General features: G+C 35.8%; 1 protein-coding gene across 2 annotated transcripts in view; it reads left to right on the forward strand.

Moving 5' to 3' along the window:
* Nucleotides 1–19,955, forward strand: part of FER (FER tyrosine kinase) — a 144,131-nt gene that overhangs the window by 15,619 nt on the left and 108,557 nt on the right. Inside the window, exons 3-10 of one of the 2 annotated variants that reach the window (XM_081317517.1) lie at nt 93–362; nt 2,144–2,317; nt 2,931–3,030; nt 5,663–5,846; nt 10,247–10,384; nt 13,909–14,028; nt 18,442–18,564; nt 19,217–19,406. In XM_081317517.1, coding sequence (XP_081173643.1) covers nt 156–362; nt 2,144–2,317; nt 2,931–3,030; nt 5,663–5,846; nt 10,247–10,384; nt 13,909–14,028; nt 18,442–18,564; nt 19,217–19,406 — 1,236 coding nt within the window. In that variant the 5' untranslated portion in view covers nt 93–155. Of the gene's footprint in view, nt 1–92; nt 363–2,143; nt 2,318–2,930; nt 3,031–5,662; nt 5,847–10,246; nt 10,385–13,908; nt 14,029–18,441; nt 18,565–19,216; nt 19,407–19,955 lie in introns of those variants that run through there. The other variant, XR_014025096.1, reaches the window with a different exon arrangement.

Genomic DNA, 19,955 nt, shown 5'->3' on the forward strand with positions numbered 1-19,955 from the left:
TATAAATGTACATACATACATACATACATACATGACTGTGTGACCAAACATGATAATAATAGCCCTTTGTTATTATTTTGTTATGTTTACAGATGTACTGGCAAAAATAATTTTTACTAGTGGCCCTTGATAAATCTAGTGCCTTAAGAAAAAAGATGGGCTTTGGAAATGATCTGAAGTATTCTCATGAAGCTTTGCTAAAACTGCAAGATTGGGAGTTACGGCTATTGGAAACAGTGAAGAAATTTATGGCCATGAGAATAAAAAGTGACAAAGAATATGCATCCACTTTACAGAACCTTTGCAGTCAGGTTGATAAAGAGAATACATCACAGTTGGATTATGTCAGTAACGTAGCAAAGGTAAGAAAATGTAATTTAATTTAAATTTAAAGTGAGTAAACTTAAAATCTGATAATGATCTACAAATTTACAAACTCTGTGGTAAACACAGAATAATTTTAAGACTGCAATTTTAAGGATACAATTTCTTGGTTTCTGTTGAGTTCTGTACACTGCACCTTGATGTTAAACTACTTAATGGTTTGGGACTTGATTTGTTTTATGTTTGAGAATTTCTTTGTGGATTCTGGGGATAAATCATATAGTTCCATTCTGAAATTTCTGTTTCAAATAGTCTTTGGTTAACGATAGCAATTAGAGTATCTGTTGCAAATGAGGTGGATGTAAAGTATGATATCTGTTTAGCAACAATAATTCCAGCACTCTTGGTTGCCATCATTAAATCACTGCAGTGGTTAAGCAAAGGTAGCACATTTTGCCATTTATGACTTTCTGCCCAACTTCTCCATTAACTTTGTATTCAGATGTGTAGATCACAATCTTGTGATTGTGGGACAACTGGAGCTCTGAGGACTAGGTATAAGTACCACTCATTAGCACTATTATAAGATTGAACAGTCACTGAAGAAGTGTTTGTTAGTGAGGATCCCTTATCTAGTTTAGGTGTTCCAGTGGGCCTAATTTAGTACAATTTAAATGTTAGCCTCATCAACAACTTGGCAATACTTGGCAATTTTACTTAACATTATAAAAGTGTTAATTTGCTACTTTGCTTTACTTTGAGCCATGCTATTAACATTTTTTGACACAGATAAATTTATTTTTATATTCATAGTTACAATAATACTCTTTCGTGTGTAAAATCGCTTGAATTAATATCTAAAAAATTGCTAGGTATGGAAACTCACCTAACAGGTTAACGTATGTGAATGGAGAAGACATGGATAATTGCATGTTCCATTTCCACTCTTTGCATATCAGAATGTATGATGGAACATTTGGAAGTAAAGCTTTTGATCATGATCTTAATGTGCAAATATGAGGTAATTGAGATGCATCTAACGAGGTTATACAGATAGTCTTTGTTTAACGATGGCAACGAGGACCAGAATTTCTGTTCCTAAGTGATGCAGTTGTAAAATGTGACAACATGTGACTGCATTGGGTAGCAACAGCAATCCTTGCATTCCCCATTGCCATTGCTAACCAAGGATCTTGGGTCATTAAATGAAACCCAGGTGGCTTGCATGCAGGCTGGCAGGAGGTAAGTGGCTGCTGCTGGGCAGAAAAGGGTATGCAAATGGTCAGTGAGAATGAGAGTTTCTTTTTCTTTTTAACTGTTTTGGACAGGCAATTTTAAAAATGAATTGGAATTTTCAGATTTTACTTATTATTCTGATCGCTGCTTTTCATATGTGATTTATTTTATGAGCCAAAATTACTTTAAGAAAATAAAACTTAGGGTATTTAGAGAATTCTACTCTAAATAGATATTATACCAATATTATGTAATTGTATTTTTAAAATTGGAATTAACTATTTGTTCTCAGATGTCTCATACTTGCTGTATAAATGTAATCAGTAATTTTGAGAATTGCTTTTTTTTTCAATGTTTATATAGAATAGTGTTTATGTACATTAAAATATGTTTTCTTTGTGCTCTATATTTGAATTGCTATTTGTACTTGAGTCCTTAAGTATAGTCAGGTATGTTAGTAATCCAACTAACTGTACAGTGATCTCTTCCAATAAATACTTAAATATGTCTTATCTTTGGAAAGTTGACATTCATATATTTGATTTCTAAGCTAATAGTAAATCACTTCTCATCTCTTTTTAAGTCATGGTTGCTCATTGTGCAACAAACAGAGCAGCTTAGCAAGATCATGAAGACACATGCAGAAGACTTGAATGCTGGGCCATTACATAGACTTACTGTGATGATTAAAGACAAACAGCAGATAAAGAAGAGTTATGTAGGTGTTCACCAGCAAATTGAGGCAGAGATGTTCAAGGTATATTTTAAAAGTATATTTTAAATGATTATGCACATTTCATTCATTGAAAATATGTTCGCATTTTTGTCTTTGACTGTCTATTCTTGTTAACTTCTACATTTTAGTTGTAAACAAATATATAAAAGTATGTGGAAAATCTGCACAGAAATAACGGTTCCTTTGCTAAGTTAAAAATGGGAATGGAGTATTACTTCCAAGCAATATTAACATTACTTATAGTAAGTTGCCATTGCAAAACGCAGCATTCTTAAGCTTTATTGCAAGAAAAAAAAGTCAAATTATGTTTTCATCACTTACATTGTTCAGAATGAGAGAATTTATTTTGAGAGAATTTTAATCCCAACCCAGCTCCTTTTACTGTAAGAATATACAGATGGGCCCCTGCTGCAGAGTGTTGTTTCCTAACAAAATCATTGTTGTGGGTGTTTGTCTCAAGAATATGATCCACGGAATTACTCAAGCGTTGTCTCCGAATGCTTTTGCTTAATAGGGCCCACATAAGGAAATGAAATGTTCCCTTACAGATTTTTCCATGCTTCAGCTTGGTTATGCAGATAATGTCTAATCTCTCATAATATGTATTGATTTCTTTTCTATTTTTTTTTGGTAGGTTACAAAAACTGAATTGGAAAAATTAAAATCTAGTTATAGACAATTAATTAAGGAAGTAAACTCTGCCAAAGAAAAATACAAGGAAGCATTAACTAAAGGTAGGTATATAATGGCAATCAAAATATTATTTAGATTTGGTTTAAGCCCTAAGACCTTTGAACATGATAAAATTTACAGAAGCAATACAACTGGTGGACACAGTACTGGTTAGTTAAGTGAACAGCAGAAAGAAGGGCTATATATGCCAACTTGAGTTCCTTTGCAAAAGGCTGAGTATACATTCTGACATGTAACTATCACAACCATTGTTGAATAAGTGAGTAACTGGATTGACACATAGTGCTGAATGATAAGCTAGGTTTTATAAATGATATAGTTTCATGCATTATAGCTTAAAATTATATGTGCCAAAGTCATATACTTTAAAATCTTGTTTTCCTTACACCTAAATAATAAACTTAAGAGTTCTAAAATTGTTCTCTTATTCTTTTCCTGGCAGCATTGGGTTTTATAGTCTACTTCTCATTTGATTCCTGTGAGATGGGTAGCCATATAAATTTAATTAATAAAAAAAATTTACTCAGAGAGCCTATTGAGTACGAACAATTAAAATTTTGCAGTAATACTTTATGAGTAACAGAATACGATAGAAATTTTTAAAGACTTAATGTGAACAAAACTCAATGCTTATTTAGAGAATTATAGTTTATTTTCTCACAAGAATTAGCATCCTATATTTTATTTCAAAAATACTAATGTCTTTTTTCCTTTCTTTTTTACCTCTCAGTCCCCTTCTCAGTTACCTCTCCTCTTTTATTCCCTCTCTACAAGTACTTCTAGCTTTATCGTTGCCTTCCTTGTACGAAAGTTACTAACTAACCTTTGATTTTCTGTAGTAGAATGTAAGCAATCTACTGTTTCATCATATAAGTCAGAATTTTTTTACCCACAACAGGCTATGAGGCTATACTAATAATTTGTTAATCAAAATATGTACAAGTGCTTGTACAAATTCTTTTTAAGGAGCTACAAGAAGGAGTTCTGTAGCAGTTCTCAAGCAAGTAGGAGAATTTGATTTAGTTGTACAAGTAGTCTTCACTTACTGACATAACTGAGACCAGGAATGTCACTAAGTGACAAGTGGAAGATTACGGAACTGTCTCAACTTACAATGGCAGTTCTGCAGTGCTACATTACATTTAACATACTTTATAGTATAGTAAAAAACTCCTACATCTATGAAAAACCAAGAGCAAGAAGGAATATTGTGATCCTCCTCAATTTGCAATAATATTCTGCTTCTTGTTGTAGCACTCAATTCTTCAAAGTTAGTACTCTGTTATTCGAAGTATATTTATCCCTGCTTTGGACTGTATACAATATTTTGACCAAATTGATCCTTTCACTGATATATATTTTTTTCAACAGTCAGAACAAAGCAAGCAATTCCTAGACATAATGCTATGTGTGCCTGACTGCTCAATGTGTATTTTTTTTTACAGAATTTGCAGAGGGGAAAGATTGCTTAAACAAACTTATCCCTTCCTAAATTGCTTTTCACAATGGTTCCCTGAAGAGTGTTAACCACAAGTTAACAAGCTTAGCTCTGCCACCATAATTAATTATGCTGCTGTCTGAAATTGGCACAATCCTAATCAATTTCACCCTAAATATTTGCCTCCTATGTGGCTGGGAACAAGTTAAGCATGTAGCTGGTGTTAAGGCATTCCTTTCAATGTGTATTCCCATTGTGTACTTGCTTACTCTTGTAATTGAATGTTTAATAATTTACATTGCAAGAACTTTATACAGAATCAAGGTAGTGTGGAATAGATTTACAACAGTGGATGAGGTGAGAGTCCCCAAGAGTATGTGAAATTATTTGATTTTTATCCCCTTTTTTATTGTTTATAAATAAGTCAAGGCAGCAAACATAACTAATGCTCTTCCTTCTCCTATTTTCCTCACAGCAAAAATCTTGGGAGGTGGCTTGGGTTGGGAGAGAGAGACTGACTGGTCCAAAGTCACCCAACTGGTTTTTGATGCGTCATATGGGACTAGAACTGTCCCCTAGTTTTTAGGCTCGCACAACTAGACTAAACCGGCTTTGTTTGTAACATTGGGAACTATAGAATTAAAAGAAATTGCTCCATGTTTTCTTTTCCTGATCTTTATACTGCCTTTGCATTTGCAAAGTGGGGTTATATATAATGATTCACTTGTGTCTATGTTACTGAGATACAGAGAAGGAAAGAAGATATAATTATGTACTTATCTCTCTTTTGGAAAAATAGGCTTAAAGCTGTTTTAAAATGGCATAAAGCCTGCAAAATAGTTTGATTATTGTGGTCTTGTTTAGTCTGGAGCCTGGTTAGATTCAGTCATTGCACAAGTAAAGAGTATTGTTTATATGTTTAGAATAATTATATTATGCCCATATGTGGATTTGAAAAGATTTGCAATGCAAGTCAAAATCATTTTTGTTCGTCTTACATTTTTTTGCTTACTTCATATCCCAATATAATCATAATGACAAATTTTAGGTCTGCTTTGCTACAGAGTGCACATGATTTGATCAAAACAAAACAAAACAAAACTAAGGAGGCACTGCATTTTACTTTTTAAGAGTTAAGATGATTAAGATTTATTCCCTCACCTCAACACTTTTTGGCATTCAGTCTGGAAAATTATTCATTTTCCTCCTTTCTCCCCCCTTTTCCTTTCTTTCAGGAAAGGAAACTGAAAAAGCCAAAGATCGTTATGATAAAGCCACAATGAAACTCCACATGTTGCACAATCAATACGTGTTGGCATTGAAAGGAGCACAGTTACATCAGCACCAGTATTATGATGCTACACTTCCTTTGTTCCTTGACTCTTTACAGAAGATGCAAGAAGAAATGATTAAAGGACTGTAAGACGTAGTGTTTTGTCTCATAAAAGCATGTGTAGTCCACCTAAGTTTTCATCTTAAGTTTTTAGAAATGAATAGCAGTGTCCTAAGCTTCTACATGTGATATTTCTAACTGGTATATATTTTTTTACACCAGTACAAATCAAAAACAGGGTTTTGTGATGTTTGAAATTGTGTATGTCAGGTACAAACCTCACTTGTGAATCAATGTAACAGAATTTTAATATTTCATCTTTTACAGGAAAATTGTAAATTGCAGCTAGAATTAGAAACTTTTCCAGTACTGAACAGCTAAACCCTTATATGAGTGTCCTATTGTAGAATGCTGCTCATAGTTGACGCTCTATTTTTCTTAACCAGTAAGAGTTGTTTCATTCTTCTAGGCTTCTGATTTACAATTTTGTTTTTGCTTTTTCTATTGCCTACCTGCTATTTATTTTTTGTGACAATTTTGTCTGTCTAGCTAGCTAAACTATTTAATTCATTTGTTAAAGTACATGTGGGCACACCACCTATGGGCCTTGGGCAATAGTTATAGGTGGAGTGAAGAATAAACGATTAAATGTCAGCAGACTGACAATTCTCAACTGGCCGAACAGAGCGGTGACGCGCTCTATGAGTGGAGCGCAGAAACGCTGATGATATAAGTGCAGTCTCCCCACTCTGATGATTTCATCCTGATGACGTTGGTAGTTAGCCAACAAAAGCTTGATTTTTAATAAAACTGTTTTAGTTTTCTACCTTATCCCAGTGTTCAGATTTCTTGTTCTGATTTAAATATGCCTGGGATTCGTATTTTTAGTTTGATTAAGGAGTGTGTGTGTGTGTGTGTGTGTGTGTGTGTGTGTACGCACACACACACACACACAAATATATAAATATAAATATAAATATAAATAATACAATATGAGGTGCTTTTTGTGAAGGGCCATAATTTTAGAGCAGTGTAGGGTTGCCAATCCTGAGTGGGATTACACAATCCAAGAAGTAGCAAGAACATAGTTTTTTTTTCTAGTTGTACAATTTCTCTAGTTAGCTAAGTTGAATAAATATTCAGAGCTGCCTTTTACCAGCTTTGGTTGATTATCAGATATGTCTATTTCTGGAAAATAACCATAAAGCTTTCCTACACTTGCTGGTAACCAACAGGTTTGACCATAGTTATATATTGTACATAGAGGTCTTTGTCATTTGATTGGAAATTTTGTTTTATATAAAATACACTAGATAGGTTGCATTGTGGAAGAATATTCCAAATTATACCTGTAATTAAAATGCTGCAGTGGCTGCCAATCTATTTGCAAGCAAAATACAAAAGGGAGGATTATTAATGTACTTCATGGCTTTGGTCCTGGTTACTGCATTGGAAAGAATCTCTCATTCCGAATAATGTTCATAATTACTGATATCATCTGAGGATATTTTGTTGATAGTTGCTGTAAGCCCATTGGGTAGCAACTCTGGACTGAATGTTCTGTTTCTGCCCTAGTTCTTTTGAACTAGCCAAATAGAGTGGCCTGACATCTTTATTAGTTTTTTTTAAAAAAAAGAGCTTTAAAAGACAGCGTACTGTACAAACTGCTGATTCTAACTGTTAAATTTAATTATTTGTTTTATTTTGTGTTAATCAAAATTTTGTCTTCATTGTAATTTCTTTTATTTATTTACCAGGTAGACTTTGATACAATCAGTAGGATATTAAATAAACTTACAAATAGATTATTTGGAGTCTTTTTTAAGTAATTATAACTTCCTTCTTAACCCTTATTGGCTATTCATATTATATGATGGACTTTTCAGTATAATTATTTCTGTCAGTATCTGAAATCAGATTGTTCCCTATTGAAACAAAGAATAACATGCTAATAAGTATTCTGACATCATCACAGCTATGCCTTAAAAACATTTTTAATGGAAACCATAATTGCAATTCTCAAAACAGGAGACATATTCTTTTGTGATTGAAGTTCTTTTTATTTCTTCAATAAAAAAGCATAACATTAGTATCCTTACCTATTTAGTGCTTTGAATTATCTAGTGATTACTTTGTAACAGCAGAAATTGTGTTTGTTGGACTTGTTTATGTGAAATAAAAGGATAGTTACTCTATCCTTGCCCCATATTTTCCATTATATATTATGAAAATTTCTATTATATATTATGAAAGATTTTAAAATATTGGGTTCTTCAGAAACCATAAAGAGATATTATTTTAGGGCACTGGCTGTTTTTTATGTTAGTGACCATATTTATGTTGGAATTATTATCTCTTTTTAAATGTCTTGGAAAATGTTATGCTGCATGAAGATAATAATATACAATATATTGAGTATAATTGTATTCTTTCACATTTTTTCAAAGTTATTGTGCTGAAACTGCAGTAAGTCTCTTAATTAGAATAGATTACACCAAGTAGATTATTACTAGTTTATGTGAGATAAAGAGTTATTCATTCATGTAGTTTCTCCTTCAATGTAACAAAACAGTCAGATGAGGAAAAATAAGGGAGATACTGTATATTCATTCAGTACATCATCTGTGGTCTGAAAAACAAGAGAAGAAAAATAGAACAGTTTTAGCTGTACACTTGAACTGTTTTTCACATCAGTAATGTGATGAAGAAAATTAAAAACAGGCAAATTACACTGACTAAAATACTATAAAGTAACTGCTCCCTTGCCTGAGGTATTTAAAAGGTTCATTAATATTTGTGACTTATTTAGAATAAGTGGACATGGCATGTTAAGTTTCCCTTAAAATATCAAACAGACTTTTAAAAATAGATTATAATCTATTGCCCTCATCTGGTATAGAAAAATTGGGACAAATATAAAATCATTCAGTCCTATTTTCTAGGAGGAAAGTGTTGATTCCCACCCCCACCCCCCAATCATTATCTCTCCAGGATACAACTAACTCATTTTCCAGTGCATCTTTATCTTTTTCTTAAAAGATAGGCATACCTTCCATCAAAGCAGTGATCAATTATCTACTGGCTTTATTTTTTAAGGCCCATTGATAATCTTGGAAGTAAAGATTATGTGGAGATGGCACTCTTGCTTTGTAGATGTGAGCTTTTCATTTAAAATTATAGTAATATTCTTTTAATTGAGAATCAGATATGCATTGGTGCCTTGCCAGGCAAAGACAATGTCCAAATGTAGGTAGTATATTCCTTAGCCGAAGTACTGCATTTGAAAGATCCTGAGCAAAAGAGCAGAGCTTAGTCTATAAGACAAATGGTTAACTTTCAGTCTTGCCCTGATCAAAATAAGTACAATAAAAATATTGTGCAGATCTCTCGTATTTTTCTTCCTAAGGTTCTAAACCAAGATGAACACTTGCCTGAGAATAAAGCCTATCAATTCATTTGGATTTACATATGATCAAGCACCATAATGTCACAGGCTGCTAGGCATTAATGGGCAGATAAGCTCAACTCTCAAATATGAATAGTCGAAGTAGAAGTTTCATGAAGAATGAACTGCATGTACTACTGGTACCAAGTATCCTGATCATTTGAAGGGTTCTCTAACATAGGCATGCAGAAGTTTGGGGTACCTCATTTGAAATAAAGGCAACCTTGAATAAGTAGAGAGAGGGCCATCAAAGTTGATCACAGAAAAGAAAATTAAACCCTACGAAAAGAAGTTGAAAATATTCAGTTGAAGAATAGATAAGAGTACTCTTTGAATATCTGAAAGAATGTTACATAGATGGCAGCCAAGACCGGTCTCTATCATCCCAAAAGGCAGGACATGAACTAACAAATGTGAATTATAGTAAGGTAATTTCTACTGAAAGGGACGCGGTGGCTCAGTGGGTTAGGACGCTGAGCTTGTCGATCGGAAGGTCGGCAGTTTGGCGGGTCGAATCCCGAGTGCCGCGTAACAGAGTGAGCGCCTGTTACTCGTCCCAGCTTCTGCCAACCTAACAGTTCGAAAGCACGTAAAAATGCAAGTAGAAAAATAGGGACCACTCCGGTGGGAAGGTAACAGCGTTCCGTGCGCCTTTGGCGTCTAGTCATGCCGGCCACATGACCACGGAGATGTCCTCGGACAAGCGCTGGCTCTTCGGCTTTGAAACGGAGATGAGCACCGGCCCCTAGAGTCGGAAACGACTAGCACGCATGTGCGGGGGAACCTTTACCTTTACCTAATTTCTACTGAATGTTAAAAAAAGCTATTAACAATAAAACATATTGGCACTGTAATATATTAAAGAAATTAAGTTTAAAAATAGTTGGATAACTTATTATATATACATTAATTTATTTTCCTGCACAAAACTGGGACTTAAATTGCATTGCTTTAAATCATCTTGATTCAATGGTTATACATTTATACTTTATACATTGTTTAAAATACATTTTGAATATGTTTTCATGGTATTTTTTGCAGGAAAGGAATCTTAGAAGAATACAGTCAGATCACCAGTCTTGTGACAGAAGAACTAGTGAATGTTCATAAAGAGATCCAGATATCTGTTGAAGAATTAGACCCTGGTTCAGAGTACAGTAGTTTCATAGAAACTCACAGGTAAAATATTGGTGGTGGTGTTTTACTGCACAATAAGTATTTTATTTATTTATTTAGAAAATTTATATTGCCGCCTACTCACACATGGGATTCGAGGTAGTTACATTGATATAAGTATATTCTTTACAATGCAGTACATAGTAACTGTGCTTATAGAAATAAGTCCATGTAATAACAAAGTGATCTGTGTGATTTAAATTGCTCAACTGTTACAAGTAAGATTTTTTTTATTGAGATTTTTATACCGCCCTTCTCCCAAAGGGACTCAGGGCGGTTCACAGGGCATAAATATAAACAACAGTACAAACATTAAAAGATAATTAAATTAATGCCCAAGTTAAAACCAGAATAATAAAACAAACCTATAAAAAACCCAAGTACCCCCATCAGGCCAGACCCGCTAGTTCAAATAAATGGGTCTTCAACCCGCGACGGAAGGATCGGAGGTCTGATGCCATCCGGAGCTCAACCGGCAGTTGGTTCCATAACGCCGGAGCACCCACAGAGAAGGCCCTCCCCCTGGGGGCCACCAGTCGACATTCCCTGACAGGAGGCACCCTGAGGAGGCCCTCTCTGTGGGCGCGCACAGGGCGGAGGGGAGTCGACGCCGGCAGCAGGTGGTCCTCGAGGTATCGCGGACCCATGCCATGTAGGGACTTAAAGATCATAACCAAAACCTTGAACCTTACCCGGAAGACAACTGGTAACCAATGCAGCTCACGGAGCAAAGGTGTAACATGGGAGTACCGGGAAACTCCCAAGACAACTCTCGCGGCCGCATTCTGTACCAGTTGGAGCCTCCGAGTAGTCTTCAAGGGAAGTCCCATGTAGAGAGCGTTACAGTAGTCTAGGCGAGAGGTCACGAGCGCATGAGTGACCGTACACAAGGCCTCCCGGTCCAGATAGGGCCGCAACTGGCGCACCAGGCGAACCTGGGCAAAAGCCCCCCTAGTCACGGCCACTATGTGATCCTCCAAAGTGAGTCGTGAATCTAGGAGGACTCCCAAGTTGCGAGCCCTATCCACAGGGGGTAAAAGCTCACCCCCCATAGAAAGAGGTGGAACATCCCAGGTGTCTCGGGAAGCCGGAATGTACAGCCACTCAGTCTTGTCAGGGTTGAGTTGAAGTCTGTTCCTCCCCATCCAGACCCGAACCGCCTCCAGGCAACGGGACATCACAGCGAGGGCATCACTGGGGTGGTTTGGGGTCGAAATAAAAAGTTGGGTATCATCAGCATATTGATGATACCCAACTCCAAAACCACGAATGATCTCACCCAGCGGTTTCATATAGATGTTGAACAGGAGAGGCGAGAGGACCGACCCCTGAGGAACTCCACAAGCGAGAGTCCTAGGGGTCGACCTCTGCCCCCCTGCCAACACCGACTGCGAGCGTCCCAGGAGATAGGAGAACCACTGAAAAACCGTGCCTCCCACTCCCAATCCCCTGAGACGCTGCAGCAGGATACCATGGTCGATGGTATCGAAAGCCGCCGAGAGGTCTAATAGGACTAGGACAGAGGAATACCCCCTATCCCGAGCCCTCCAGAGATCATTCACCAGAGCGACCAATGCCGTCTCCGTGCTGTGCCCGGGCCTGAAACCCGATTGGTAAGGGTCCAGATAATCCGCTTCATCCAGGACCAGAGGGAGCTGATGCGCCACCACACTCTCAACAACCTTCGCAAGAAAGCGAAGGTTGGAGACTGGACGAAAGTTGTTCAATACAGCTGGGTCCAAGGCAGGCTTCTTGAGGAGAGGTCTCACCACCGCCTCCTTCAAGATGGTGGGGAAACAACCCTCACTCAAAGAAGCAGATATAACCGCCTGGAGCCAGCCTCGTGTCCTCTCCCTAGCTGCATAAACCAGCCAAGAAGGGCACGGGTCCAATAAACATGTGGTGGAACTCAGCTTCCCCATAATCCTGTCCACTTCATCAGGGGTCACAGAATCAAACTCCTCCCAGATAACATTGACAAGACCGCCCGTGTCCTGATCGTCAGACTCTGCCCAGCTGGAGTCCAAACCGGTCCGAATCCGAGCGATTTTATCCGACAGATGTTGACCAAACTCCTCGGCACGACCCTGCAAGGGATCCTCCCTCACCTCCTGATTAAGAAGGGAGCGAGTCACCCTAAACAAGGCGGCCGGGCGATTATCTGCGGACGCGATGAGGGTGGAGAAGTAATTACACCTCGCCTCCCTCATCGCAGCGAGATAAGACCTAATGTAGGTTCTTAACCTACATTAAGTAGCTCTTTCATATAACCTACATTAAGTAGCTCTTTCATATAAATTCTTCAATGCACATATTTACATCAGATGTAGTAAATTGTAGCTAATTAAATCTGTGCAGTATTCCTATTGTAATCTGCAAAAAATTCTATTAATAACTTTTTAGTATTTCTTCAGATATTTTGCTACTGTATATGGACTGAGATTTGTTGATTATGACATACAGATTAGAAAGTTTGGGTGCTACAATTACTGATGCATAGATTTTAAAAGAACATGCAGGACTATTAAACTGCATGATTATTACTTGAGGCAATTATTTTAGCAATTCAATAAAATTCACTTTTTACTTGTTTGCTATTTTAAAGAAATAATTCTTTTAAATATAAAATATATGTCTCAAGACATAATGTTATTTATGGCTACTATATTTTTATTGTTACAGAATTTACTTTTTAGTATGTAATGATAAATGTGCTATATATGTAAAGAAAATCAGTTTTAATTTAGAATGGCAGAACATTTCTAGCAAGAATGGGTGCTCTATTTGTAATAATTTAGAAGCAGTCTGGTTCTCTTAACAGTTCCTTCCTTCTGCCACTGCAGTTCTTTGCTAGAAATCTGTTGCTCCATTTGGAATTTCACAGAAGAGGTAACAGAATTCTAATATACTGAAGCAGTAAAAAGAGTATATTTTGCAGTAGTTGACTTCTTTTCATTTGAAAAATCTAAATGTGATTTACTCTAGCAGACTGAAGTGGAGGAATCTTCGCTTTTGATTTCATATCCAGAACTTTCATACTTTTAGATAAATTTCTTAGCCACCCATCTCCAGCAGAGAATGAATGAATGAATGAATGAATGAATGAATGAATGAATGAATGAATAAGAAACCATTACAGCATATAACAAAAAACAGATGGGAGAGGGGGAGAGAAATAAAATGAGAGTAGATTTTGAACATTTACATGGTATGGCATAGTTATGCCAGAAAGTACTGTGTAACTGTAAAGCAGTATGGGTTATTCAACTAATCTTAAATTATTATAACTGCAGGACCAATGTATCTTAACTTATAATTAACCTTCCTAATATAGCGATCAGTGATGGAAGTTTGTTACTCACTGCAACCACAATTTTGAATAATTTCTTTTTTCCCCCTTTCTCCTGAGGAAGGATAATCCTAGGAGCTCATCAATTCTTTGAGTAGATTCTTAAAAATGGCAGCCAAGTGGTTTTAAAAAAGAAGTGCCTTACACTTGTGTTATTATTGCTTTTTTTTAACTAAAGGACATCAGATATTGAACAACAAGAAATAGAATTTGATACATCATTATTAGAAGAAAATGAAAATCTTCAAGCCAATGAGATTATGTGGAATAATTTGACAGCTGAAGCTTTGCAAACTATGTAAGTAATTTAGCCTCTTTTTTCCATCTCAATTTTGTCTGTGTAGGACAGGGGTCAGCAACCTGAAACAGTGAAAGAGCCACTCGGAACCGGTTCCCTCACAAAAGGAAAAACTGGGAGCCGCAAAAAATGTGTGCACATGCGCGTACATGTGCGCATGCGCAGAACAGGGTTTGACTGAAGAGTGGAGCCAAGGCGAGATATGCACCTACCCTGCATATTTGAATTGATTGGTTGATTTTTTAGTCCCACTTTTTTTTTTTTGGACTGCACATGGTAGAGGATGGGAGCCGCAAGAGACGGCTGAAAGAGCCGCATGCGGCTCCAGAGCCGCGGGTTGCAGACCTGTGGTGTAGGATATAAAAACTGTGCTGAATCAGGAATGATCTATGTAATATAAAATATTTTATAAGAAATTTATAGCCATTCTCTGTCTCTGTCTCCCCATTTTTCAATGACCAGGTTGTATACAAAATGCAATATAAATCAAATTGGTTGTGCTGTCCAAAATTATTTTACTTTCTTAATTTAAGTTTTCAGAAATGTGGGTCTGTATACTTTTGCAAAGAATTACATAAAAGAATTGTGTAAGGTTGTGGCTGGATGATGGCTACTTTAGAGAAAATTGGAGAATAATGACAGTGAAACTCCCACTTAGGAAGAGGGAGTTCTGTTACTCTTCAATGTCCATTTAATATTAAAGTTCATCATCAGGACTACGTAGGGCATTTCATAATGATGTCATTATGCAAATGTCACCAATTGTGTCATTTGCATCAATTTATTTCAGACAGTGGACATCTGCTATTTAGAGAAAAGATCTGAATGAAATTTGATTTATTGCACTTGAAGTCTGCTAAATGGGATTCTATTAAATCAAGGTTTTACAGTATCTGGGAAGAGAACTCTGTGACACAGCAATTTCCACACATCAAGAAGAACATGTGCCCATAGAAATGATGCAACAAAAATGCATCTAAAACTGGAGCACTTTGTATCAAAATAGTGTCTTATATATCGTGAAATCAACCTTCATATTTTTATATCTCGCCTGTTTGAATTATGTAATGTCCTGGATAGCACTCTTGTTTTACAGGAAGGTCCAGGTTGTCTGTTTTGTTTTGACAATAACCAGCTGTACCATATGTAAAAACTAACTCGTAGTGAGAAGCTGTTGGATGTTAAATAATATGTTGGAAGGTTAAATTAGAAGATGTTGAATGGGATATGGGATGTTGGGAAGGGAAAAGCTAAGGGTAGTGAAAATAAGATGAGACATATTGGACCTATATCCAGTTGGGGAGGCAAGCCAACTGGAGTTGACTCTGGATAATGGCAGAGGCTATGAAGAGTAAGCAAAGTTGCTGCTGGTTTATGTTTTGCAGAGACAGCTGCAGAAGAAAGAGAGAACAGAGTGATAACTGCCGTTGTTGATCAGGCAGTCACAGGAGAGGCAAGGAGCTAGCCCATCAAGAAAAATTCTGTAACATTTGTAGCTGGAACAATATCCTGGCAAAGATCAGTGAGAATGGTAGAGACCAGGACAAAGAGTAGAGAATTGTTTGCAAGGTTTGTAGCAGAAGCCAGAAGAGTAGAAGACTGGAAGCTGTTATGGCAACAGGTTCCTAAATACTTGTTTGATGATGGCTGGAGGAAAGAGAGAGAAATAATGAAATAAACAGTTGAGGGCTTTATTTGAAAACATAGCTTGTGGATTGCCGATGGGCTATAATATTAGAGTTCTTGGCTGATATGCTGCAAGGATCCCCTTTGAGTGAGAAAATTGAAGAGGAGCCCTTGCTTTACTTAATAAACAGGTAGGCTCTGGATGATTTATTTATAATAGGTAGTAGATTATAGAGAAAAGAAAAAGTGGTGATGGTTATGTCTGATTTTGAATATGAACAGTAGAAGTCTAAATGTAATTTAAGAGTTTATTATTATGCCTTGTTAATTTCCATTACGTTGAGGTGGTCCACATGCTAGATGAGATTGTTCTAATCACCCAATCTAGCTGCCAATTCCTTCTGTTCTCCAGTTATCGGAGGAGCTTCAGGAGTGAAAGGAAGTGAAAAAATGTTGGAATCAATGGTGATATAAAATAAAAAATGAGACCCAAATGTGGCCGTTTGGGTCTACCCAGTGATAATAAAAACAGTAAAACATCTGTTTTATGCATTTTGTCAATGGAATCAACAGCCATGTTCAGCATAATCACTGGGGTTGTTGGAAGGAGACTTTTATCCATTTTTGTTATAGCACCCTTTGGAGCCCAAATACTTGGTAATTGTAACTGTTGCACTGATCAGCACACATTTGCAAACCATACCAGGTTGCCTTTAGTAATGACTCAGAACCTGCAGCTGGCTCAAATGTAGCAAATGACTGGAGACACTACTGGGGATTTTCATGTACCTGTTTGGACCTGTTACCAGTAAGTTTTGGTGGCCAGTTCAAAATTCAAAGTACCACTAACTGTAAAGGCCTGGCACATTGTTGGGACACGTAAGAGTCAGCCTTAATTAAACATTATTTTGTCTTCAGTCCATACATCTAGAAAGCATACCCGAAATTTTCAACTGCCACAAGAAAGGGAATGTGAATCAGAAATTTCTGTGGCAGTCAGCCCAAAGATGAACTTTGTCCTTTTTCTTGTGATACTTTGAAAGTCACTAAAGATTTTTTTTGTTCAACAAGCCTTTGGCCCAGGATGAGGAATGATACACAATTATCTAGTTTGGAACTATGATTATTTTAATGTAGATGAGGGTGGTATGATTTGGGTTAAATTTTGAATGATAGACCATCTGGAATCTGTGTATTAGGAAAGTATATGAATATTATGAAACAAAGTAAACATGTTCATTATTTTTTTTCTCCTTCCCACGGGACTAATAATTATATGTCAGAAAATATATTTTTGCATGTAGGAGCGTGTGGACAAATAATTTTTGTTATAGCATGATGGCACCTTACATTCCCCCTATGCATGTGCAGAACTTGCTTTCATTTATGTAAGAAGGTTTCTCATTTTTGTACCATCATCAGGGTTGACCATAATCTCCCAAAAGATGTACAAGGAAGTTGCTGAACTTCTCATTGCTGTGAAATTCTTGAAAAGAAAAATTAATAATTTCCTGTTTGTAAGTGAAATTAACTTCTGCTCACAACTTTCAATACAGGATTTAATTATTAAAAGGTCTTGCCACCGTGATCATAATTTCTCGTAATAAAAAGAAGCATGTTCTAAGCTTTCAGACTTCCAGACTTCTAATCACCATTAGAGCTTGTCTTTTCTTTGTTTGACTGTATGAGGAAGAAGATACTGCACTGTACCTAGTAACTTTGAAATAAGATATGTGTAGCATAAAATAGAAAATGAAAGATTGTTCTCTGGAAAAGTTCTGTTATATGAGTTTTTAGTTATGATCCCTCTATTGATGAATAGTGAAAGCAAAGAAAATTGGAAGTGCTAAGTTAATAAATCTAGTAAATTAATATGTTCTGTTTAATTTGACATTGTTCTATGCTACTGTATTATTCAGATTCTTGAGATAATAGATGATACCTTTTGTCCTAGTATTGGACAGATTGGGGAAAATTAATGTGTCTCAGTGCAGTTAGCTGACTTAGTGAATCTTCCAACTCTTCCATTGTAAGTGATACTTTCTTAGTGAAAGGTTATTCTTGGTCTGCAGTTCAGAATTCAAATGTTCTCAGGCTAGTATAAACATCTTAAAAGGGTAATGCATTTTTTTAAACTGGTCATCAAGAATTAATGAATTTATATTATTACTGTAGGACAGTTATGGTTTTCATATAACAAGTTTCTAAACTGTTAATTGTTGTCCCTATAGCAAATTAATTCTGCTACATTTAAATGAACATAATTAGTTCATAACAAAAAAGGCCCAACAGCATATAAATAAATGCAATGAGCTAAAGAAGATTGTTTTTATATGTAGTAAAAATGTATTTGTGGAGCTTTATTGCATTTATGTTGTTTGAAACTATATTATAGGCATAATAATCTCAAAATGAAACCCATTAAATTCTAGTTTGTTTGCAATATGTTTAGCATAATATTGTTCCTGTTGTTGTACCTCTTTTTTATGAAAGTACTTGATATTTTTTTAAAAAATAGCATAAAATGTAAATGATGATGGACGTTGACAGCCTGAAAAGATTCCACATAAAGTATAAATTCTTTTTAGCTTCCATTTTATTTATGAAATTTATAGGTTTCTTTAATTTAACCACTTTAACCAGTTTACAAATATAATAATAATAGTAAATAATACAAAGAAAAACTAAATGTGATAATTATGAGAAAAAAGAATTTTTCTATTGAGAAATACAAAGAAAGTGCTGCTAAATAGTCACAAATTATATTTGTATTCATTTAAATCATAGGTTAAAAACTGTAGTAGAAGAACTGATTCAGACACAGCAGACACTTCTAAATAAGGAGGAACTAGTTCTGGAATTAGAAAAGAAGATTGAAGAGTCTTCTAAGATCTGTGAAAGAAAATCTGAGTGAGTAAATGGCAGACATAGCAGTGTATTATACATAAAATTAATTTTCCAAGTTCTTCATATAAGATTCTTGAATGAAAATGAGATCCAGATGATGCACTGTATCTCATTTGCTAAGATCATGCTTCATTGCACCCTCTTTGTAAGTCTAGAATTATTGAGTATATTTAATAACTGATTTTAAAGCTAATGTAAAACTCTTTTTAAAAATCTTATAGTACTTCTAGCATTATTTTTCTTTAATTCTTTTATTGTTTATCTATTGAGTCTGTAATGCATAATTTATTTCCTTTCCCTTTGATTGAGTGTAATGATACTAAACTCTGTATTTCTTTAATTCAGTAATATGGAATTTGGGAAATTTGCATGGATTTCTTCTTTAGATTGTTATTTATTAACTTCTTCATCCACATTAATTTTTAAATGCAGCCTAAACAGCTTCCTATCCTGTTCTTCCTTAGATTAGGCTCTACAAATAAAGCTTTTTTTTGGGGGGGGGGGGAAGGAAACAAGCTGACAATTACAACCACTCAACTCCATGTAGTGTTAAAATCTTAAATCTGCTAAAGATATATTATCCATTACTGTCTTGAGAAATGAAATAAATGCTTCCATTTTACTTTTAGTATAATTTTGATGTTGTTCTTTTCAGCATTGTGCTTCTGCTAAGCCAGAAGCAAGCTCTCGAAGAATTAAAGCAAACTGTTCAGCAGCTGAAATGCACTGAAGTCAAATTTGCAGCCCAGAAGGAACTTCTTCAACAAAAAGTGCAAGAAAATGATGGGAAAGAGCCCCCACCTGTTGTAAATTATGAGGAGGATGCCAGATCGGTCTCTTCTATGGTAAAATTTACATTTATTTGTGTTAGGATACTGTTGCTAATGTTGCTTTAAAAGAATTTATTTATTTATTTATTTATTTATTCATTCATTCATTCATTCATTCATTCATTCATTCATTCATTCATTCATTCATTTATTTGGTTTATATACCGCCCTATTCCCGAAGGACTCAGGGCGGTTTACAGGGCAAAATTTAAAAACAATACAATATAAAAATAAAATAAAATTAAATTAAATATAGCCCCAAAAAGTTAAAATCACAATTTAAAATCATTAAAACCCCTCAGTCCAGGCCAGATAGCCAGAATTGTACTGTTTGTAACTAAAAGCAAACGATATACAGGTAGTTCTTGCTTAAAAACAATAATTGAATTGGAATTAGTACAACTGGGTGGGGGAAGATGTTCTGTGGTACAAGTGTGGCAAGACCTGGGGGACTTGGTGCAGTGTGGGCAGTAATCAGGCTCTGCACTCATCTTCCCACTCATAGGCTCCTCTCCTCCTCAGTAGAAAAAGCAATGGGAACAACTTACCCGAGCAACTTGCAAC

The sequence above is a fragment of the Vipera berus genome (genome assembly GCF_964194415.1).
Source record: "Vipera berus genome assembly, chromosome: 2".
Classification (NCBI taxonomy): Eukaryota; Metazoa; Chordata; class Lepidosauria; order Squamata; family Viperidae; genus Vipera; species Vipera berus.